The 23,879-nt window shown below is 55.6% G+C and overlaps 1 protein-coding gene across 1 annotated transcript; it reads left to right on the top strand.

The window, feature by feature from the left end:
- The first annotated feature begins 300 nt into the window (after positions 1 to 300).
- Positions 301 to 19,993, top strand: SLC45A1 (solute carrier family 45 member 1). The gene is made up of 9 exons (XM_072975857.1): positions 301 to 368; positions 4,719 to 5,142; positions 5,650 to 5,742; positions 6,187 to 6,411; positions 10,846 to 11,585; positions 13,835 to 13,988; positions 15,667 to 15,843; positions 17,335 to 17,540; positions 19,686 to 19,993. Exons 2-9 carry the CDS (start codon positions 4,746 to 4,748, stop codon positions 19,950 to 19,952), a joined length of 2,259 nt encoding a protein of 752 aa, XP_072831958.1. The 5' UTR covers positions 301 to 368; positions 4,719 to 4,745; the 3' UTR covers positions 19,953 to 19,993.
- The last annotated feature ends 3,886 nt before the right edge of the window (positions 19,994 to 23,879 follow it).

The following is a 23,879-nucleotide window of genomic DNA, read 5'->3' as shown; positions in this document are numbered from 1 at the left end:
GCCGGCCAAGGCAAGAATGCCTCAGCCCACGGAAGTCATAGGGGGCTTGTTTCTGGAGCTTTCGTTGCAGACCCTGCCGGCCTTTAAACTTCGGGAGGATGAGCGGCTGGCGAGGGGTGGGGGCCCTGCTTGGGGTCCGGCGCCGCCTCCGCGGCCGCCGCGGTGGCCGGGCGGTGCCGCTTTAAGGATGCTCTGCGGGTACCGGCCGCGGGCGGCGAAGATGCAGCCATGACGTCACGGCCCCGCCCCGCGGGGTGATGCTGCAGCAGCAGCGGCGGGCCGGGGGCGGCGGGGCCGGGACCCGAGCTGCGCACGGGGCTGACAGGAGCCCGGCCTCGGAAAGGGATGCCTCCTGGCTCGAACCACAGGTACTTCCATTTCCTCCTGCGCCCTCCGCACAGCTGCCTTGCTTTGTGCTGGGAGCGCCGCGGCTTAGGCCCCAGGGTAATCGGAGTGCCCAGGCTGGGACTGGAGGTTGGCACGGAGACCTTTGTTCTTCCTGAATGTCTAATTAATTGAACTGTAAACGGAGACCCCCATCTTGCCCCCTGAGTGCAGAATTCTCCCGCCCAGAGCAGGGTAGCAGTTGGGTGACAGGTTTATTTCACCTTTGCTAGGAAAGAGAGCAAACGCTGGAATTTGCCCCAGGCTTACGCTGTGCTTATGGGTGCTGGAGGCCAGTTCCCAGGTCACCTGGGCAGGTGTCATCAGCTTCCGGTTCACCTCTTGCGGGAGGTGGAACGCTCTGGATGGCCAGCGGCCCCGGTGTAACCTCCCTGAGCATCCCAGGATTAACTTTATGATGAGCACGGAGGATTTGTGCTTCCTTGCCAAGGGTAACATGCTGAGGTTGAAACAGGAGGGTTATAGCAATTTGGTTCACTCTGTCCTTGACAAGAAAAAACTTCTCAAGTCATTTCTGGGGTTACCAAAATGTTTATGTTGTTCAGCTTTTATAGGGAAGTAGACCCGGGTGCTAATGAAACTCAGATTCATTAAGGGTCGAATCAGGGCTTTTGGAATCAATTGGTTGTCAGGTAGGGGCCGGATTGCCACGAATCAGAAGTGGCCCACAATTTAGTAACTAGCAAATACATCCCTTTGAGTCCACAGAGCTCTTTAATGGTCTGGGAAGATTTCTTTGAAGTATTAACTTTGAGACTTGGTAGAAGGAAGGGTGGGGGAGGGCTGTGGCCCCATGTGACTCTCATGGTGGGAGCCTGGTTTCAGACAGAGAAGAGGAGAAATGAGGAAATGATCTGAGCTCAGAGTAGGGTAATTTTAAGCATTCAAATTACATGGGCATTGTTTATTTCTATTAATCATTTGCTACTTAATCATCTCATAACACAATTTGAGGGATTTATTACTTGAAACATTCTCTGTATTCTGGAAGCACAGTGGGCCCAGCATATAAACTTTAGGGGGTCCAAGAACATGCACGTATTTTGGGGGGCTAAGTAAATGGTAATATAGTGTGATGAAGATGGTCTAGTGAATATTTGTATTCGTGTATGAAAATTCTATGTTAGTATTTTAAATTTCACTTTCAGGTTTTATAACCTTCAAAACTGTACAGTCCTTAGAATAAACATCCATGAGTAGCTTTTAATAGATGTGTTTTTAAATAAAAGTGGTAATGCTGATCCCCAAACGTGAAGGTGAACCCTTAGTGAAGACTGTGCTAGCTCAGGTTTAATTCTGGTTTAGATGTGGGAGAGGGGAGGTAGGATGGGGGTGAGAGGGTCTCACTTTTGTGAGGACAGGCTGCAGGCTGTGTTTTCAAGCTGGGGGTAGTGGGCAGGTGGCGGTGAAATGGTCTCATCTCAGGTAGAGACATGAGCTGTTTACGTGCCCCTTTTAAGTCGGGTCTGGAAGGCTCCCCTTTTCAAAAATACACTTCCACCCTGTGCTGTTGAAGGCTGAAATTCTTCCACACTGGGCCCATGGCTCTTCATTCCAAAATGAAAGGGAAGATTTCTAATGGATGTGCCCTTAAGTTCATTTTATGAGGGTAAAGTGCTAATGGGAAAGAGAGGCGTTGTGTGCCTGAAGGGGGAGGTAAAGAGGCAGAGGGAGACTTAGCCACGGGGGCACAGGTGGGGCTGGGACCAGACAGGTAGAGTCGGATCAAACTCTCCAACACACCTGTGCTGAAGGTCTTCCTTCTGACTTTTAAGGAGACAGTCATTCTTTGGTGTTCCAGCAGGTCCTCTATTTGTGTGATCGTAATGAGTGAAGCTCCAGGGACTGCTGACAACCACCTGGGTTTATGAAGGCAAGACCAGCCAATTTTTCTGGTGTGTTTACTATTTACAAGGGCCTGCACTAGACCCAAGAGGTATATAAACAAGATGCTTAGCCAATTTTTTTTTCAATTTTTGATTTAATCTTCATAAATGAACTATGTGTTTAATGAAGTGCTACTTGTCCGCATAGTTCTTAGGAACGCCTGCTCTTGTTCTGGAGGTGAGCATGGGATTTTTCTGAGTCACAAGATGAGCCTTTTATAGAAGTGAGAGCAGACTGGTTCTCTGGTTATGTCAACCCCTGGCATCTCGGTGTGAAATCCATCTCTTATCAAGTCTTCCTGATCAGCTAATCCCTTCCTGATGGGTTCATCTCTCCCCACCACACCGCCATTATGCCCAGCTGTTACCCATCGCTCCTCTACATGGGTGGCTCCCGCTGCTAAGAATGCCTTTCCTCCACAGTTTCACCTCACTCAAGGTCAAGAATTTTCCTTTCTCTCTATAAACTCAGGATCTTAGTTCTCAGTAATCAGCCACATAGGAGGATGGGTGGGTAGGAGGGGGAGTGGATGGATAAATGGATGGATGGATATTTGGAAGAGTGGGTGGGTAGATGGGTAGATTAGAGGATGGGTGGGTGAATATGTAAGTGGACGGATGGATATGTGGATGTGGATGGATGGGTGGATGAGTGGGTGGGTGGATGGATGGATCAGTGGATTCTAAATCCTGCTGGCACATCCCTAAAGTAAATCATTTCTACCACTGATGTCTTCTGAAGAGAAGGAAGACCATCCCTGAGTGGGTAGGCTGGTGAGGGAGTTTGGGATGCAAATCTGGAGTGATGAGGAATTTCAGAGTGATTCATAAAGAAGCTATTGACTAGCAATAATGCGATGGAGGGCAGTCATGGTAAGTTAGTGTCAGAAATAAGGGTCTCATTCTTAAAGCTTAAAAACTAATTTTTTTAATTTGTTTTCAGTCAGGGTAGGTAATTAGGTTTATTTATTTATTCTTAGAGGGCGTACTGGGACTTGAACCCAGGACCACATGCATGCTAAGCATAAACTCTACCACATGAGCTATACCTTCCCCCTTAAAAACTAGTTCTGAAAGGAAGCCTCTACCACTGATCTTGGTACATAACAGGTATTCTTGTAGGAAAACCTGTCAATGCTGGGACCGTCAGCTCAGGTCTGGAGTCTGCTTCTCAGGACGGACTGCATAGGAAACTTAGGCCGTCAGTTTTCTATAGGCACATGGGGTGGGCGAGGTCAGAGATCAAACCCAAGCCCAGAGCTTCCCCGCTTGTGTTTGGTCTGTGTCGTTCCCTCTGATCTTAGGAGCTTTCCTCTTCCTGTGCTTAGTAAAACTGACCTTGGCTAAAATGCACAGGCCAACATGCTAGAGTCCACTCCTTTAATATTTATAATATAGATTAATTTCTAAGCAGTGAAAACAGTTGGATGCCCAGGGGCAGGTCTCCGAGAGGCACAGATTGCAGACCCCAGGGGGTAGGGGACAGAGGGTGTGGGGAGAGTCTGGGAAGGCCTGGGCACCTGCTAATTCCCTCCCCAGGGTGACAGCGTTGCGAAAATTGCCCAAATAAATGATTTGAGGATGGAAGAAATCTATTTCTCACTCCTCCCTGGTTCTTTTTGGCCCTCACTTTTTTTTTTTTTTTGAATTTGTGAGCAGTATCCCTATTCAGCATGTTGTCTGTGACAAGCAGGATTCAGGGAGCTTGGTATATTTCTTTAAAGAGACTCGACTGAGAAAATGCATTTATCCAGGTGATGCTGTAAGGAAAGGACTTGAGTTAAACTCATTCAGCTGCTTTTAGGCTCAGACCCCTCCCCCTGGCCTAGGGCCAGGCGGAGTAAACGCACATGTTAGGGAGGGTGACCCCTGTGACTCTCCATCCTGAGAAGGAAGGGCTGTCCCCTGGCTGCACACAAGCACTCAGGGTGCTGTGGGTCCTGTCCCATGCCTGGTCCCCCCAACCCCCGGCTCCCCTGGGGCCTGCAAGGAAGGGCAAAATTAGCCCTGGAAATGGGCCGCAGGTCCTGAAATAGCCTGGCGTCCTTCAGGGCCTGGGAGCAGCTACAGGGCTCTTGGTGGCTCCTACTCCTCGTGGTGCTTTGCGGGGCCCTCCTGGCAGAGCCTGTCTGGGGAACCGTCCCTTTGCGTCTCAATGTGGGGACCTGAAGAATGCAGCCCCCTTTCGGAGGAGGGAGAGGGTACCAGGCTCCAGTCTCCCTGGGCGGGTGAGCTGCTCCGACGTGAAAGAGAGGCCCAGCAACACCATCCACGCCGCAGGCTCCACTCTGGGGGCTCGGGGTTCCCGCCGAGGGCCCCGGCTGCTCAGAGACCCCTTCCCCTCGTGGAGGCAGGGGAGCCACCCGGGCAGATGCGCTCCGGTGGCGTAGGCCCCGGCGGTGACCCCCCGCCCCCGGGCTCTCCCAGCAGGAGCACCCAGCGGCGCCCCCTACGATGATCCCCGCGGCGAGCAGCGCCCCCCCGGGAGAGGCCCTCTTCCCCGCATTGGCCCCTCAGGACTTCTGGAAGCCTCCCTTCGCCGGCTACGCGGGGTCCGTGACCCAGCACATCAGCCACCGGGCCAACAACTTCAAACGCCACCCCAAGAGGAGGAAGTGCATCCGGCCCTCGCCGCCCCCGCCCCCCAACACCCCGTGTCCGATCGAGCTGGTGGACTTCGGGGACCTGCACCCGCAGCGGTCCTTCCGGGAGCTGCTCTTCAACGGCTGCATCCTCTTCGGCATCGAGTTCAGCTACGCCATGGAGACGGCGTACGTGACGCCGGTGCTCCTGCAAATGGGCCTGCCCGACCAGCTCTACAGCCTGGTGTGGTTCGTCAGCCCCATCCTCGGTGAGCACCCCCCCCGGCGACCCCTCCCCAGCTGCCGGCCTCCAGAAGGGTCCCCCGGGGTCCGTCCCCTCATCGGCATGGACTTGTAGGAAAGCACAGATACGGCCGGTCAGACCCTGTATTTCAAGTGAGTTTGTCTGCACCAGGCTGCAGGCCCGGAGCTCAGCAGACCCCGAGCACTCCGCTGTCCTGTGCCAAGCTGTGGTTAGCGGGTCCATGCAACACAGCCCTGGGGTTTCTTGGGTTCCCAGAAAGGTCATGGCTGCTTCATGCCTTACAGGAGCCTCAGTATAAAACCTAAGGAGAAGCTGAGTGATTCCAAGAGTCTGTTTAGCTTTCATTTTCTGGCTTAGGGTTTTGGTGCTGAATCTCGAGTTTCATCACCATGTTCTTCTGATGCCCTGGGGACGTCTGAGTGCAGATGTTTCAGGAATCTGATGATGCTCAGTGCTGGCCCCCGTGTCCCGGGGGGACCCCAGCAGTGACCGCTGGCCTGCTCTGTTTCAGGATTCCTGCTGCAGCCATTGTTGGGTGCTTGGAGTGACCGGTGTACCTCAAGGTTTGGAAGGAGACGCCCTTTCATTCTTGTCCTGGCTATAGGTCTGTTGTTTTGGAATTGAAATAAAACGGAAAAATAAATAAATAAATAAAGAGAGAAGGCAAAAAGGCCCCAACTGCTTCCTCTTAGGAAAATTTCAAAGAGTGTTGACCAAAACAGTTACCCAGATCATTTCACTGGCATGGGGAGCACCCTGTAGCCTGGCCCGAGTTCACTGTGAAAATAGCTCACTTTGATCATTTTTTAAAAATCACTTAATAAAATCTATGTCATCCCTGCTCTGCTTAGTAAAATAAAAACTCTGATCTGAGCATCAAATATATATATATATATATAGGGAGTCTGCATGTGGCTTTTCCAACAGGCTCTGCTTGAGGTTTGATTACAAAGGAATTCTCGGGGCCCTAAAGATTCTAGCCTGAAGTGGTGGCCGCCGGGGACAGCGGGTCTGCGTCTCCTCAGGTGACTTGGTTCTCCGTCCCCAGGGGCGTTGCTGGGCCTCTCCCTCCTGCTCAACGGCAGGGACATCGGCACGGCGCTGGCTGACACGGCCAGTGACCACAAGTGGGGCATCCTCTTCACTGTGTGCGGCGTCGTGCTGATGGACTTCAGTGCCGACTCGGCCGACAACCCCAGCCACGCCTACATGATGGACGTGTGCAGCCCCACCGACCAGGACCGCGGCCTGAACATCCACGCCCTCCTGGCAGGTAAGGCTTGGTCAGCAGGGGCGAACTTCAAGGCTGTAGGTGAACACCGACGTGATTGAAAGTGCCTGTCTAAACGATATATATGTATTACATATTATAATATTATATATTATAATATGTAATACATATATTATATGCATATATTATATATAATGTACATATATACATTACATATGTGTGTATACGTATATATGTGTGCAATATTACATATGTAATGTATATATGTGTATATATGTGTGCATGTAACTCTGTGTGTGTATAACCACATGTAGGTTATACATAGTTGCGTCTCGTTACTTTTGTAGACAGTCTAGAGTCCCCGGGGGCCCTGAATTAGCCAACCCCGTCGTGGCCCCTCGGAGACGTCCAGAGTCAGGTTCCTGCAAGTGTCTGGTTGCATCGCTTTCACCCCCCGATCAGCACGTGACCTTGTTTGGTGTGTTTCTGCTTAGAGACGCCTTATTTAGTGTATGTCACTGACCCGTTACTGTTGAACTCACAGCCAACAGGACTATAACTCGAGCCTGAACACAGCTCATCTGACTCGCGTTTTTTCCCCTTAAGGCACATCACGGGCTCGTGGGGGTTGGTCTGTCGGCACCACACTTGGGGGCCATTTTAAACAGCGATGTCACCCCAAACAAGCACAAAAGTGCAAAAATGTCGCACCATGTAGACTGCAAAAAGGGATGGTTGTTTACAGTGTGAGAGTTGGAACAAGAAGGCAGAACATCACTGTGCAAAACCTCAGCCGGGACCATGCGTGTTGAGTGACTGAAAATGTTTGCATTCTGCACGTATCTGAGAATGATTGTGTATTACATGTGTGTTTATTAGGGTTACAATCCATTTTAGTGAGATTAAATTCGAAATATGGAATCCATGAATAATGATAATTGACTCTGTGTGTGTGTGTGTGTGTGTGTACATACACATGCGGTTATATACACACATACACACACACACTCACACCCCTGTGCTGTGCTTAATACCAGACACGAGAAATGTTCCCGTGGAAGTCAGGAACGAGGCAGGAGTGAGCACCGAGCCCACAGAGCCGAAGTGATTAGACGTAGAAATAAACACCAGGTGTGGAGGGTGAGAACCATCCCCAGTGGCCTCTGTGATTGTACATGTGAAACCTGCAAGAGAATTAACTGCAAAACAGTAAGAGAATTCAGTGTGGTGTTTGGTTTTCAAAGTGTTACATGAAAACCAATACCTCTGGTGTTTGCAGTGTTTGCATATAAAACACTTATCTTGTTACAAAATATAGTGGAAGTAAACAATCTCGTTTAAAACGGCGAGGGGGAAGATCTCTGCAAATCAAGGGAAAGACGCCACAAGCCGTGGGCGGGACCTGAGTGAAGAGGCGGGCTGGGGGTGCCCGGCAGCCAGATGCAGGGCCTCTCGGAGCTGCAACCCGGAGCCGGTTTGGGCCTTTTCCTCCTGTTCTTTGTGGGGCTTCGGGCACCTGCTTGACTTCCCCAAGCCTCAGTCGCTTCTTCTAGAAAATGCCATTGTTCATGGCTCTCTAATTACACACCTGGATGGATGTGGGCTCAGGGGGCGTCTGCCTGGGTCTCAGCCAGGCAGGGGTTTGGAGGGTAGGAAGAAGGAATTCGTTTTTTTATCTTCTGTAGACGGCCCCCAGCTTATGGGTTTGGCGTAATGATTGTTCTGCCTTTACTGTATTGCAGAAGCTGTGCACATTCAGTAGAAGCTTTACTTTCAGCTTTGGTTTTTGATCTTCTCCTGGGCTAGAGACATGCCGTTGGGTCCTCTCTCATGATGCTGGGCTCCCAGCCGGCCCGCAATCACGAGTGTGACGAGGGTCCCCAGCCAGCCTGCCGACCACCCTGCCCTCAGACAGGTCTGCCCTTCACTTTCAGGACCGTGTTCCATGAATGCCATGAGACAGCCAACACCTGGCCGTGCAGTAGGCTTTGAGTTCCATGATTTTGCCCAGCTGTAGACTGGTGGGTGTGTTCTGAGCGCATCCCAGGCAGGCGAGGCGCAGCTGTGCCGTTTGGTAGGTTAGGTGTATTACATGCATTTTCAACTTCCAGTATTTCCAGTTTAGGCTGGGTTTACCAGAATGTAATCCCATCGTAAGGACAGGAAGATTTGCACTCTTTTGTAGTGTACCTTTCTTTTTCCTTTTCTAGAATTGTGTTGAAATACACATTAAGTTTATCTTCATAACCCTTTTTTTTTTAATGGAGGCACTGGGGATCGAACCCAGGACCTCATGCATGCTGAGCATGCGCTCTACACTGAGCTATACCCTTCCCCCATCTTAATGATTTCTAAGTGCACAGTTCTGTGGTATTAAGTACTTTCGCACTGTTTATGTAGCCCCATCCACTTTTGTGTGTATCAACCCGTCCACTTCTCATCTTGTAAAACTGAAACGCTGTAACCATGAAATAATAACTCCCCAGTCTCTCCTCCCCACAGTCCTGGACAACCATCATTCTATTTTCTGTCTCTATGAATTTGGCTACTCCAAGTACCCCATGTGAGCGAAATCGAGCAGTGTTTGTTTTTGTGGCTGGCTTATTTCGCTGAGTAGGATGTCGTGATGGTTCACCCATGTTGTAGCATGTGTTAGAATTCCTACCTTTTTAAGACTGAATAATAATCTTTCATTGCTTTTACAGACTACACTTTGCTTATCCATTCATCCTTTGATGGACATGTGTTGTTTCCACCTTTGGCTGTTGTGAATGACGCTGTTGTAAACGCGGGTGTGCAAATCTCTCTTGGAGACCCTGCTTTCAGTTCTTTTGGGTCTATAGCCAGCAGTAGGATTACTGGGTCATATGATAATCCTGTTTTTTAAAAATTTTTGAGGATACTTCATACTGTTTTTACAGCAGCTGCACCATTTTACATTCCCACCAGCACAGCACAAAGGTTCCAGTTTCTCCGCATCCTTACCAGCTTATTGTCTTCTGGGCTTTTTGTTGGCTTGGTTTTTGGTTTTATGATAGTAGCGGTCCTGATGGACGTGAAGTGATGTCTCGTCATGGCTTTGATTGACATCTCCCTAATGATCAGTGAAGCTGAGCATCTCTTCATGTGCTCGCTGGCCGTTCGTATGTCACTGGAGAAATGTCCAGTCAGGTCCTTTGCCTGTTTTCTGAATCAGGTTGTTTGTTTCTTTGTTGTTGAGTCAATGTTGGGTTATCACTTCAATCATTAAAAAAAAATAGTTGATCAAGTTCTCTCAAATCTGACTGTGACTGAGGGTCACAAAATAGCAATTGTTTTCTTCCGAAGGGGTGGGGGGAGCTAATTAGGACCATGAACGTAGAAAGTTAAGAATAATTGGGGATGGGGGTTGCGGACATGAGGTTAAAGGCCGGTGAGGACAGTCTGGGTGAAGGAAGCTGTACAGAGGAACCACTGAATAACTAGATTCAGGGTCATGTCCCACCGAGGGACATGCGAAAGGTTGGGTCCAAGCCCAGGCCTTTCCATAGACAATTCCGTCCAAGGCCAACCTCTGATACGCCCGGGTCTCCCCAGGCGGAGGGCAGGAGCCGGTCAGATGCAGGCTTCTCTGCATCACCAGGACCAAGCTGAGAGCAGGCGCCTCCCCGCCAGGAGCCTGGTCAGACTTCAGCTGGACCCAAAACTAGAAGCCCATCGGCTGCTTCGAGCGGCGAAGGGGCTGGGCGGGCAGGACTCGGGGGGCCCCCGGGCCTGGCACTCGTGGCTGGAAGCTCCGCGCTGGGCCCGAGGAAGCAGCACGTTCCGAGGTGAGAGTGTCGGTGACCCCTGGCTGGGAGCAATGAGACCTCACCCGCGTTTTTACGTTGTGCTGCGTGAGCCGCTGGCGTTGGCCGGGTCCCTGAGGCCGTGGAGTCAGTGAGTGAGAACCAAGGAAAGGACCAGGTTCCTCCAGCTCTGTGGTTCCCGATGGCTCGATGGCCCAGAAAGCCGGCCACCGGGGTGACCCGCTAGGGGTGACTTTCTTAATGGTGGTTGTGCCCAAGGACGGTGTCACCAGGTGAGCAAGACCAGCACGGCTGTGGGAACTCCCGGGTGCACACATGCAGTGGTCCACATGCTGGGGACGAGGTCGCCCCTGCTAACGCGGCATTGACGTTGTGGGCAGTGGGTCCTGGAATGGGGGAGGTGACCTGGTGTCGACGCTCACTTTTGGTATTTCTAAAAGGCTGTGTTAAGGGGGAAGAGAATGTGGACAGGCAGTCATCAGGCCCCAGGAGGCAGCCCTTGAGAGCACAGGATGGGGTTCCCCCAGGGGACCCCCGGAGCCCTATTCTCTTCTCCTTTGTGTTAGGGGGAGTGGGTGGGACATCTCGGTCCTTGGAGTAGATTTTGTGAGTCAGGTGAGGAGGGAACACCTTCCTCCAGGCTTTCTTCCCCGCCCGCGCGGGCATTGACCCCTGCTTCTCTCCCCAGGCCTCGGAGGAGGGTTCGGATATGTGGTCGGGGGGATCCACTGGGACAAAACCAGCTTCGGGAGAGCCCTGGGCGGGCAGCTGAGGGTCATCTACATCTTCACGGCGGTCACCCTGAGCATCACCACCGTCCTGACCCTGGTCAGCATCCCCGAGAGGCCCCTGAGGCCCCCAGGCGAGAAGAGGACGGCCATGAAGAGCCCCAGCCTCCCGCTGCCCCCCTCCCCGCCCGTCCTGTGCGAGGAGGGCACTGGCCAGACCCTCCCCTGCCACGCGGCCAGCAGCCTGTACGCCAGCTTCTCCAGCCCCATCTCCCCGCTCAGCCCCCTCACGCCCAAGTACGGCAGCTTCATCAGCAGGGACAGCTCCCTGACCGGCATCAACGAGTTCGCCTCATCCTTCGCCACTTCCAACATAGACAGCGTCCTCATCGACTGTTTCACGGGCGGCCCCGACAGCTACCTGGCCATCCCCAGCAGTGTCCCCAGGCAGCCCATCAGCGTCAGCTTCCCCCGGGCCCCCGACAGCTTCTACCGCCAGGAGCGCGGCCTCGGGGAGAGGCGGGAGGCCGCCCTGGCCGCCGGCCTGGACGGCGACGTGCTGAGGGTGGGCTCCCTGGACACGTCCAAGCCGCGGTCGGCTGGGATCCTGAAGAGACCCCAGACCCTGGCCATTCCAGATGCGGCCGGAGGAGGGGGCCCCGACACCAGCAGGAGAAGGAATGTGACCTTCAGTCAACAGGTAAAAGCAAATGTGGGAGGGCACCGTGTGCCACCCCCCCATCAATTAGATGACTGGGAGGGAGATTGCCAGCACATCCAGATGACGTCCGTCAGGAAGGACCTGGGTCTAAAGAGACAAGCCCCAGGACACCCTCACCTCACATCCTTACCCAGGGTCGGTGGAGGAGTCTGTGCCCACCGTGAGCCCAGAGGGTGCCACCCAGGCCTCTGCTGGGAGCTGGGCGGCGCAGGGCAGGTACTTTTAAACACCCTTGCATTTGCCTGCCTTGAGTCTGTTGCAGCATCTGACCCATTTCGGTCGCTTCTGGTCTTCCCCCACCATGTCCACAGCCCATTTTGGCTACACGTGCCCAGTGCCAACCAAACTGAGTCTTCCTGATGAACCCAGGCGGATGTTTCCGGGGCCTCCGTCCTCCCCACCTCCCTCTCCAGGTGGGCAACCTTAACCAACCAGCCCAGAGGCTGTCAAAACTCTGGATCTTCAAAGGCACCAGCATGTTCTGGGAAGACAGACCGTCTTCCGGAAAGGCTGCTGGTGGTGTATGCCGTATAGGCCAGACTGACCAAAAGGCCATGAGCTGATACGTGGGATCTGGGTTGTTTTCAGAGTTCGTGATCTGAAAGAGGTCACTTTAAATAAAAGGGAGTTATTTTCTCATTTAAAGCAGATGTAAGGGTTCTACGGCCCACCTGCCCTCGGGGGCGTCCAGGGCGCTTGGAGCTTCCTGAGCAGGAATCTATGACCCATGTTCAACCTGCACAGGTTCTCCCCCGGGGGGGGGCAGTTCTGGGGGCAGTTCTGAAGGCAGGTGCCCTGGCCGCACCCCTTGGACACATCTGTCACGTATCCCCCCGGGGGCCCCCTGATTTTGTGGGGGGCAGCTCGGAGACATGTGGAGGTGGCTGCCCATGTTCTCCTCCTTGTTAGATTCTTAAGCACGACCATGCCTCCTTCGCGTTACTGCTGGCCAGTCTTAGTGCCACTTTTATCACGTCTTCGGGTCCATGCGTCTCACTTTGAGGAGGCACTCTGCAAAGGTGGGCTCCAGTCCTGCAGGGAAGTCCCCAGGCCCCCATGGGCAGCACCGTGAGCTCTGATCTGGAAAACATTTGAAGAACCAGAGATCACTGGAGGGTTAGGAAATCCCATCATTGGCAAAGGAAAGCGGTTTTTCTAACTGCTCGAGTCAAGTGCACAGTCCTTGATGACACCAGAGCAGTGAGTTCCTCGAGCCTTTTGTCAGTACCAGTCATCCTATCCTGTTTCCAAAAATTCCATCTGGCTTCCAGACACAGTTGTTAGATTATGTTTGAATATCTCTTGTAAATCTTTTTAGAAATTTCCATTCTCGAATCAGTTCTTTGAGGAGTGAAGACCTTGAGCTAAATATAACACATCCGGGCTCAGTGGGGACGTAGGTGTCAGTTCAAGTCTCCCTCGGGCAGCCGTGGGTGACAGGCTGTGTTGACGCGGCTCCCCTGGGAGCCAGCACCTGGGCAGTTTCCATCCTTTTAACATTCCCATCCGGAACATCCAGGTGCCGCTCCCCCGTGGAGCCAGAGTAAGGTGCTATCTCTTCTCTGGAGACATCTGCCTTCCAAAGCGATTCGTTCACCTGCCTGGTGTCTGCAAAGGGGCCTCGAGATTCCGGGGAGAGGCAGCCAAGCGACGTGTGAGCGTATTTGTCAATGGAACGTTGCCCCTGAGCCCCGCTGGGTCCAGTTCCCGTGCCGGTGACACTGGGGCCGTCTGGGCGCACGGCGAGCCTTCGCCGTCAGTGCCCTGCACCTGCTCCCTTGGCCGCCCTAACCCCAGTGTAGATAGGAGTCCACGTGTCCAGAGAGAAGTTTGAAGAGACCCCAAATCACCTTCAAACCAGTCTTTTACATCCTTTCTTGTGGAGAAGACAGGCTTCATCATGCTGAGTTGAACTGACCAGTATTTCTTTTCTTTCACTGCATTTCACATTTGGCAAAGTACAAACTTCCTCTCTGTGGCCAAAAGGCCGGCACAGGAGGGAGACTCGATTCTCTGCTGCTCCCGTCACTGCAGGGATGAGCTGGAGCCCTTCTCTCCTTCGGGTGGTGCTGGGGCCCCGTTAACGCCGTCCAGGAAGGCAAACCTTCACAGCTTCTGGGTCTGTGTTTCTGACTGACTTTCTCACGGGAGCAAAAGACGCGCTTCCGCAGGGTGGGGAAGCCAGGGTTGGATGCTCTGACCAGGGACTTTTGGGGCTTCCCTTACAGGTGGCAAATATTTTACTGAATGGTGTGAAATACGAGAGCCAGCTGACGGGCTCCGGTGAGCCCTCGGGGCGGCCTCTGTCCGTGAGGCACCTCTGTGTCACCATCTGCAACATGCCCAGGGCCCTGCGCCACCTCTGCGTCAACCACTTCCTGGGTGAGCTCCCAGCAAAGCCTCCCGCGTGTCCCGCCCCGCTCGGGTGGCCCTGCGTGGCGGTGGGGGTTCCCGCCCGGGGCTCGGGATCCCGGAGCCCCACTTCCCAGAGGCTGGTGGGGGGACCGGAGGGCTTTGCTCCAGGAGAAGCCAGAGAGGTGTCTGCTCGCGGCAGCCCCAGAGTAAACCAGGTGTTCCTGAGAGCAGCCTCCTCCTGCGGCCAGACACCTGGGTCTCCACAGAGCCCAGAGCCTCAGGACCAAGAGCTCTTCCAGCAACTCGCAGTGAAGGGAGGGATGGCCCTTCCCCACCGGTGGGAGTGGGCCCCGCCGCCATCTCCCGCTTAGAGCTGAGACAGAGCCACAGGCAGACACGTACGTACGTCTGGTACGTACGTCTGGGGCTGGTCTCAGGTTCACAGGCCCTGCCTCCATTCAGGACTGAAAAGCCCCAACGTACATTTCATTGCCTTTGATATCTCTTTGCTGTTGGGTTGCTGAACATCTGAGAATCTTTGAGAATCGGAGATAATCAGGGGCTCTCGAGCACTGCGGGATGCAGACCAGAATGACTTTCTGGAAGGCAGTTTGGCAAGACAAGCAAGAATCTTAGAAACGCCCGTAACTGTTACCCCGGCGTCCCTATGTGGCGTTCTGTGCCAGGATGCAGTGGGGGGTTGCATCAGGGTTACATGTGCGGGGTGCTTACCATGGCGTGATTTATAACAGTCGAAGACTGAGGGGTTGGGAAGGTGTGAGTGTCCCACAGTGGGAGACAGGGTAAATATATTAGGGGGTCTCCACATTGTGAAATCGTTTACTGCATTGAAATGAGGCTGTTTAAGAATTTTTAACAGCGTAAGAAGTAGGCATGATTATTATTGGGGTTCAAGAGGCCCAATAAACCCCACCTCCTTCCTCTATCAGAGAGGAAATTGGCTCGGAAGTCAGAGGCAGGAGCTCTGCGGGTTTCTCAGTAACAGAGCAGGTTGATCTGCATCCACACTTTCACTCCCTAATGTGCCTCCCCCCCCAGTAAGCGGGCGACCCCTCCCCTGCCCTGTGGCTGGAGCCCCTCCCACAGCCCTTGTCTCCCCTGTAGAAGAGGACGAGGAGGTGGGGGGCGCGCGCTCCTCATGGCAATAACGTTCAAAGAGAACAGAACGCAAAACCTTCACGCAACAGAGCCTGTTAGAATATATATTTACTTTTCAAAAGGCAGGGAGGAAACCTACAAAATTTTAACAGGTAAAGTCTTCTCTGGGTGGTGAAGCTACAGGTCGCCTCTTCTTTTTTTGGTTTGTTTGGTTTTGGTTTTTTTCGTTTTCATATTTTTGAACTGAAGTACAGTCAGTCACAGTGTGTCCATTTCTGGTGTACAGCACAGTGTCCCAGTCATGCGTATATATACACATACTCGTTTTCATATTCTTTTTCATTAAAGGCTATTGCAAGATGTTGAATATAGTTCCCTGTGCTGGACAGAAGAAATTTGTTTTTTCAAATCTATTTTATAGAGAGAGAGGTTAACATCTGCAAATCTCAAACACTCAAATGATCATTTGTTTAAGTTTTGAATCTACGAGTCGGCTTTGATCACCGGTCAAATGCACGTGCTGCTGGCTGAGGCGGGGCCGTGCGCCCGCACCTGCCCCCGGTCACGGGCCCTTCTCCCTTCCCAGGGTGGCTCTCCTTCGAGGGGTTGCTGCTCTTCTACACGGACTTCATGGGCGAGGTGGTATTTCAGGGCGACCCCAAGGCCCCGCACACGTCGGAAGCGTATCAGAAGTACAACAGCGGCGTCACCATGGGCTGCTGGGGCATGTGCATCTACGCCTTCAGTGCCGCCTTCTACTCAGGTACCCGGCGTCCGGCGCAGCGGGGCGGCGCCCTCGTGGGGGTGATAACGGCCCTGGCCGGTGGGGGGGGTGGGGGACGGTCAGTGAGGGAAGGCTGTGTCTTTACAGCTGCAGACACGGCGTCCCAATTCAGGGGGAAAGAGTGCTGTCTTTTTCTCTGTCATTCAGTGACCTGCAGGGGGTTAGCTGGGCGCACTGCCCTGTGCTGGGTGGCAGGGCAGGGCCGGGTGGGGACCGGGCGTGTGTGCAGACCTGAGCAAGCTGCTGGGCAGAGGGGGCCAGGCTGGTGAGTCAGGGCCAAGCAGAGGCCCAGGGATGAACCGTGAGGCCACCCCCACCTCTCCAGTCCTTCCCCAAGAGGGACCGGAGTGGGGAGGGTGCAGGTGAGACCACAGGGGCCGGTGGGGTGAGATCGTGGCGCACGTGGGGTGGGCCGGGACGGAGTCCAGGGTGACCCTTAGGTTTCGCCCGGGGTGACCACAGACACAGGGATGCTGTGCTGAATTCCTGCTGGTTCCTGGGGTGGCCAGTGGGGAGCCTGCCTGGTGGTGTGCAGCCTGCAAACTTCATCTCAGGGACCCCCCCACCTTTCCTGTACAAGGCCCCCGAGTCCACCCTTTGGCCTTTTAGGCCACAAGCTCCACTGGGGCAACTGGTGCTGCCCCGGAGGCTCAGAAACCGCGGTGGCTGAGGCGTGGCATATGCACGTGGCCGAGTTCCAGCAGCACGTCACTCAGCGTCACAGGGATTTGTTCTTCTTTTTCTTTTTGTTTTTCCTTTTGTAGTTTGATCGTTCTCTTTTGTATTAGCTTGATTTCTTTTCTTCTTGGTTTCTGTGACTCTTGTATGTTTCTGATTTGTGGTTACCCTGTTTTTCAAGAATGTTAACCCCTTACATTTGCTTTAGACTGGTAGTCATTCAGGCTCAAACACATCCTAAAAAGAATGAAAGAAATAACCTGCATTTTCGTGCCCTTCTCCCACAGCTGATGATTTTGAATTTGGTGTCATTTTCATGTGCCGCAAAGTATTTGTCTTCTCTGGATTTGTTTTGACTATTTAAAAATATGAAAACCATTCTTAGCTCCGGGCGGTACAAAAACAGACTGCCGGCCGGACCCGTCCTGAGAGCTGGGGGCCGCGGCCGCCGGCTGTGTTTCTCCCCCGTTAGTGAGTTCCAGCCCAGGACCAGGACTCTTGTGGGGGGTGGGGGGGCCGTCTTAAGAAAGAAGCTCTTGGCTTTCCCTGGCTGACCCGGGGCCCTGGGTGCCGGGTTCTCCCACGGCTGGGGCATTTGATGCCGAGAAGGGGCATGGTGTGGAGTCTGAGCTGCAAGACAGAGGTCCCCCAGCTCCCCTGGGCCCCCGTGTGGGTCTCCCGGCCAAGGGCAAGCTGCCTGCCAGCCCCAGAGTCAGCCTGGAGAAGGTGGCCTGGAGAAGGTGGCCGCTGCCTCGGGATAGGGCGCCACTCACCCTCCCATCTGGCCCGCAGCTATTCTGGAGAAACTGGAAGAGCACCTGAGTGTCCGCACGCTGTACTTCATCGCCTACCTGGCCTTTGGCCTGGGGACCGGGCTGGCCACCCTGTCCAGGAACCTCTACGTGGTCCTGTCCCTCTGCATCACCTACGGGGTCCTGTTCTCCACACTGTGCACCCTGCCCTACTCGCTGCTGTGTGACTACTACCACAGCAGGCAGGTCAGTGCCCCACTTTCTGGCTTCGGGTCCCCGAAAAGGGCACCACCCAGCTTTGGGAGCAACCCCACGGGGGCAGGGTCCCGGGACCCACTGCGCGGCTCGTGGGCCGCGTTCGAGCGTGAGCGTTACCGGGAAGCATCAGCAGAGCGTGAACCCGGGCAGGTAGCTGCCGCCTAGGGAGCTGGGCGGAGGGAGGGTGGAGGGGGCGGCCCCCCCGTGGGTCCCATCTGCCAGGCTTCGGGGTCACCTGTGAGCATGGAGCCTCAGGTGAGGGAGGGAGGGAGGCTCTCACCTACAGCACCACCAGCTCAGCAATCAGGATCAACGATAAGATGTCAACACGGTGTCTGTGCAGACGAGAATCGACGCCCAGAGCCCATCCTGAAGTGAAGACGGGACGAGGGACAGGGCCACCCGGGTCTCGGGGCTGGGGGGCAGTCAGGAATACGAAGCCTGTCTTCGTGTAAAACGCTGGCATTTCGCTTAGCGTGACTTTCCTCGAACAGCTTCATTGGGGTAGAATTCACCCCAATACTGCACGTTCAGCCATTTCGAGTGACAGCTCGGTGGTTGTCAGTGTATTCACAGGGGTGGGGGACCATCGCCACCATCAATTCTAGAACATTCTCGTCACCCCGAAAAGAAGCCCCTACCCATTAGCCATCACCCTCCAGCCCTCCCCTCCCCAGCCCCCGGCAGCCGCTGATCTCTGTGTCCGTGCACTTGCCTGCCCTGGGCATGTCTCGTCAGTGGGACCGGATGATCCGTGGCCTTTTGTGTCTGGCTCCTCCCTGCCTCACATTGTCACGGTTCATCCACGTGGAGCATGGGTCCCTGCCTCACCGCTTCTTGTGGCCAAATAACGTCCCCATCATTGATGTGTGGCAGTAACTGAGATTTTAAAATACTGCATTCAAAGACCACCTTGATAACCAGCTTTCTCAAAGACACTTTAACTTTGGATTCAAATCTTTTTTTTTTCTTTTAATTGAGGTACCAGGGACTGAACCCAGGACCTCATGCATGCTAAGCACATGCTCTGCCACTGAACCACACCCCGGCCCTGCCCCTTTAACTCTGGGCCTCCATTGCCTCCCCCTGCCCCGGCCCCGTGCTGTGCTCTGATTTGTCTGAAGGAGTTTGGAGGCTCTGAGCCCAGCCAGGCAGCCTGAACAGCCAGGCAGCCTGAACACAGTGCTTTTTACAAAAAGTCAAGTGGCCTGGAGCCGCAGGTGCTGCAGCCACCAGCCCCACCGTCCCTGGGCCATAGTGTGGTCACCGGCTGATCCTCCCCAAGGGCGGCGCTGAGGCAGTGGCCCTGTGAGCCCTGCAGGCTACCTGAGTGTCACTGTCCCCTTGTCGGGTCCCTGCAGCCTGGAGACCCTTTCCCCAGTACACACGGATGGGCTGGTCTTTGGCGAAGGGCTGCCCTGCCCCATGGGAGGGGACCCAGGGCCTCGGGCCACTCCACCCGGGTTGGGTTGGAGCTGACCAGAAGCTCGGGCTTCTGCTGCCCGTTGAGGCTTCTGCACACACGGGTCCCTCCCGGTCCCTGCTGGGCTGCGGGCTCAGGGTTCACCGTGTCCTCCCAGTTCACAGAGTTCGTGGGGACACAGCCCCGGGGGGTGTCCAGCAGCATCCCAGAGGTGGCCACAGTTACACCTGCACACAGGACCCGGCTGTGGTGGCCCCTGGGCATGCCCAGCGGCAGCCTGTGGGTGAGGGTGGCCCACACAGGGGGCAGACTCACTCCCACTGCCCTGGCAGCTCTGCTCCAAGACCACATTCCACGAGCACCCCCGGGGCCCCCAGGGGCCGTGGGTGAGAATGGAGGGAGAGTGATGTGTCCCAGGTGGAGCCAGGGCCAGAGGGGACGGTGCTGCAGACGGTGCCTGGGTCTCTGGTGGGTGACATGTGGCAGGCCTTGTGGCGACAAGGGTTAAGAAAGGGGATGAGCTTGTGTGGGGGCGGTGGGCGCTGTTTCCTTTAGGAGAGAGTTGGGGGTGGTGGGCGGGGAGAGCCTTGTGCGCCCGGCCATGGATTCCACCTCTTGTGCGCCCTCTCTGAACACAAGGGTCAAGTCGGGGCCGGGCCCCCCGGAGGCAAGCGGGCGGGGAAGGCCCGCTGACGCCCGTCCCCGCTCAGTTCGCAGGGTCCAGCGCGGACGGCACGCGGCGGGGCATGGGCGTGGACATCTCCCTGCTCAGCTGCCAGTACTTCCTGGCCCAGATCCTGGTGTCCCTGGTGCTGGGGCCCCTGACGGCGGCCGTGGGCAGCGCCAGCGGCGTGATGTACTTCTCCAGCCTCGTGTCCTTCCTGGGCTGCTTGTACTCCTCCCTGTTCGTCGTTTACGAAATCCCTCCCGGCGACGCCGCCGCCGAGGAGCACCGGCCGCTCCTGCTGAACGTCTGACGCCCGGGTCTGGGGCAGGCGGGCCGCCAAAAACCAAGGGGTGTAACTATGTGATCAAACAATAAAGGGCAGCAGCGAAGCCCGCGGTTTCTAGTCGTGGCTCCCCCGAGGGGTGAGAGGTCGTGGGAGGGGCTGCAAGGATCGCTGGTGCACGAGTGCAGAGCTGGCTGCAGCTCTGCAGCCCCTCCCACCCCCACCTCCCACCTGGAAGACACTTGGCAGCGTCTGAAGTTATTCTCAGTAGGCACAGCTCGAGGTGGGGGGGGCGCTGCCGCCCTCGGTGCTGAAAACGTCCCCCAGCGCACAGGGCAGCCACCCATAGCAGTTACCCGGCCCCGCGTGTCCACAGTGCTGGGCGGAGGGAGCCTTGTCTAACTGTACGTTGCAGCCCAGAATAGTTAGAGCTTACAGAGCTTTTGGGTCAGAAGGCCTCATTCACTCACTCATTCTCTCAGCCAGCCATCCAGCTATCCAGCCATCCTGCCATCCAGCCATCCATCCTTATATCTGGCCAGCCAGCGACACGTCCACTCATCCACCCTAGAGACACCCAGCAGTGCCCTGGGAGTGGCAGGCAGTGGTAGGTGCTGGGGATCCAGCTGTGAGCAAGTCTCCGCCCCCAGGGAGCTGACAGGAGAGGAGGGGGACAGAGAACACGCCCATCTCTAGGCCTGAGGATGAAGGTAAGTGCTGTGAAGAACATGGGCCGGGTAGGAGGATGGGGTGATGGGGTCAGGAGGTTGCTGTCCTAGGGAGAAGGGGATGGGTGTTCAGAGGATCAGACGCTCGCTCGGATTATGAGAGGCCGGGTAAGGCGGGAACCTCCAGAGGGTGGAGCAGGCGAGCCAGGTGAGCGCCCATCCCGCCCTCGGACTTGACCCAGCCACCTGCACCCGCCATCTTCCAGTGCCTGGTTGTGGATCTGGACGAATCTCCGACATCCTGCGGGTGCCTCGGTCCTTCATCACGTGGCTTCTCACCATCTTCCACCGCTGGACTCTCGAGCTGGCTGGGAGGGCTCCCCGTGCTGGGCGCGCTGGCTGTGCGTGCCCAGACGGGAGGACGGCCCGTCACTGTTGTGCCCACTGCACTGGGGCCTGGCCCCTCGCCCCCTCGCTGCATGGTCCCTATGTTTGGGGGACATACGGACAAACTGACCGCAAGCCCCGAACAGGCAGCGGGGGTCCTGGGCCCATTGCCGGCCTCCATGGAGAGTCTGGTTTATGGGCAACTGATGTGTCCCATCACCCTGCCCTGGCCAGCTAGGGACGTTGGCTGTAGAAACCACGACCCTCTGCCGGCGACGCTGGCCACCTCCCCACCTGGGCCGCAGCCTTCTTGCCCCATCCACAGCTTCCCCCAGACCTTTCTCAGTGCTATTGCCTGCCTCCCTCCAGAGCTGAGGTGGTTCCTGCAGGGTCCCCGGGGTCCGGGCCTCCTGCCCTGGGCCAGGAGCACTTGTCTCCAGTCTGCCCTCACCATCCATCTGCACCCTGCAGCCGGGGAAGCTGTAAACAGGTCTGAGCTCATCCTTGACCTCTTAACATGTCCCGTGGCCGCCCAGAGCCTAAGGGACCAGGTCTAAACTCCTCACACCCAACCTGCCTCCCAGAGCCCATCACCCTCTGGCCGGCTGCAGCCACAAAGCCCTCTTCAACCACAGACATGCTCTCTGCCTATGCTCAGGCTTGTCCTACAAGTGAAGACTTCCCACCTCTTGTCTGCTCATTGATTTGATTCATCTCCTAAGAGCTGTCTAAGATGCCACCTCCTCCCAGCAGCCCACCCTGCTTGAAATCAGTGAGTCCTTTCCCTGTGAGCCCACTGGATAAATGCCATGTCGTTTTATCCTTCGTGGTAATGAGGTAAGTGAGGCAGGTCTCATTGTCCCTGCTCCATGCATAGGTGAAGCACAGAGAGGTCTGGTGACTTTTCAGAGTCACACAGCCCCTTTGGGCCTCCCGTTAGTCCCATGCTTTTTCTGGGACCCCAGATTTGTCCTCCTCACATTTATCTTGCTCTAGAAGAGCTTTAGATTTTCTAGGAGGTGTGATGTTGGATGGCTGTCCCCTGGTCTAGACTGTTTTTGCCCAGAATGCTCAAATCTGCAAGGGAGCTGAGGAACGGGGCGGCTCCTCCTCACTCCTGGCTTATCAAACCCTGGGTCCTCTTCCTAGAACTTTCTAAGTAAACAAAAATACTTCTACACATGGGAAGGGTTGCCATCGGCCTCTTTTTCCTAAGAATCCACTGAGTCAGGCACTGCTTGGAGACAGCTGAGCGGAGCATCGGGCCTGCCCTAGGCCGGCTCCAAAAAGCCACCTGACCTTCTGGTCTGTCGCCAGCAGAGGGCCACGGACGCAACCACAGGATCCTAACCGGGAGGCCCAGGACTCGCTGTGACCCATGCCTGCTTGATTTCCACATCTCAGAGAACCACTCTCGACTCAAAAATCGAGCTGTGATGCTGGCGATGGTAGTGACCACTGCTCGCCCGTGCTGAGCTGAGCACGTCCTCCTCCCATGGCTGGGAAGGCGGCCCCGGGCCCTGAGACCTGCACACTGGTGGCCCAGTTCACGCCAGGCCACACACACATCCCAGGAGTCTGACTCTGGACCTGCTGCTGAGTGCCCAGCCCCTTCCCTGTGGCCTTGGCCACCAGTCCTCCTGCCTCTGCCCCGAGGGAGCTCCTGGCTCCAATCCGAGGATGGAGGACGGGGAGGGAGAGCCTTTGCTCTGTGGTCCTGTGATGGGGTGAAAATGAAGGCCACTAAAAACAAAAACAAGGACCATGCCTGGATGTTGAAGGCACTCCTGACTTTCCCCTCCAAAAGCCTGAAGGCGGACACTGCTCCCCACTGCTCCTTGGTAACAAGCACCCCGGCCTCTGTGAGCCACGCCGTCCACAGCACTCAGAACCCAGGGCGAAACCACAGCCTTTGTCAGACTGGTTTCTGCCTTCCTGGGCTGCTGGACCAACCCCGCAGCACAGCCTGGCACACTGGGGCCGGGTGAGGGGGTCCCCACACCCACCACACTGGGCCACGTTTCTAGAGGATGGCGGTGGCTTCCCTGGAATCTGCCAGAATGGACAGAAGCCCCTCGGCTGCGTCCTGCTCTCAGGGAGTTTGTGTGGCTCACGGGGTCCCAGCTGTGTGGTCTGAGGGCACCCGAGAGCCCTCCTCCTGGGAGGCTTGGAGGAGAGGAGCAGGTGTCCTGCATCGGGAGCACACCCGGGACACACGGGGCAGTAGCAGCTCGGGGGGACTTTGCAGGGGGTTCCTGGGGCCACGTGCTTGGAAACTTTCCACTGCTGAGGATGCATCATGGGTCCTTTCCACACCCAGCGAATGCTTACTGAGTGCCTACTGTGTACCAGCCAGCACGGAGGATGCGGCCAGGAATGAGAGGCAGTCTTTCCCTTACTGTAACATCCACGCCTGCCCACCCCACCGCAGCCCCCAGTCCCCTTCCACGCCCATCTCTTGCCCCTGCTCCAGCTGTGACCAGTTCCAGCTGCCCAGAACGCCTCGTCCCTTCATCTCTGACCCCCCGCCTGGCTCCCTGCCTCCAGGAAATGTCTGTTCTTTTACAAAATACTTGTGGTACCCACACACCTCCCCCCGGATCATCTCAGCTGCGGGGTGGGGTTGGGGGCTGGGGGGACCTTGACTAGTCTCTGCAGCCTGAATTCTATTCTGTCTCCCGGGGCTGGTAGACCCAGAGGCATGGTACCTGGGCTTTGCAGACACTGCCACCTGGTGGCCAAGAGTGAGTATGGCGGTGAGGATTGAGTTCCACTTCTTTTCTGCAGCAGAGCCCGGGCAATGGACAAGAGGACCTGGGAGTGACAAGTGGTGGTCAGGCACATAGAAGAAACCGGCCCTTAAACAGTCTGCTGACCTCAGGAGTCCTCCCTAGGCTAA

The sequence above is a fragment of the Vicugna pacos genome, chromosome 13 (genome assembly GCF_048564905.1).
Source record: "Vicugna pacos chromosome 13, VicPac4, whole genome shotgun sequence".
Classification (NCBI taxonomy): domain Eukaryota; kingdom Metazoa; phylum Chordata; class Mammalia; order Artiodactyla; family Camelidae; genus Vicugna; species Vicugna pacos.
This window is presented reverse-complemented; position numbering and strand designations above follow the sequence as displayed.

Coding starts and splice junctions, on each gene's coding strand:
- SLC45A1 (XM_072975857.1), top strand. CDS start 4,746: ATGATCCCCGCGGCGAGCAGCGCCCCCCCGGGAGAGGCCCTCTTCCCC. Junction 5,143..5,649: donor GTTCGTCAGCCCCATCCTCG/GTGAGCACCCCC, acceptor GCTCTGTTTCAG/GATTCCTGCTGCAGCCATTG. Junction 17,541..19,685: donor ACTACTACCACAGCAGGCAG/GTCAGTGCCCCA, acceptor GTCCCCGCTCAG/TTCGCAGGGTCCAGCGCGGA.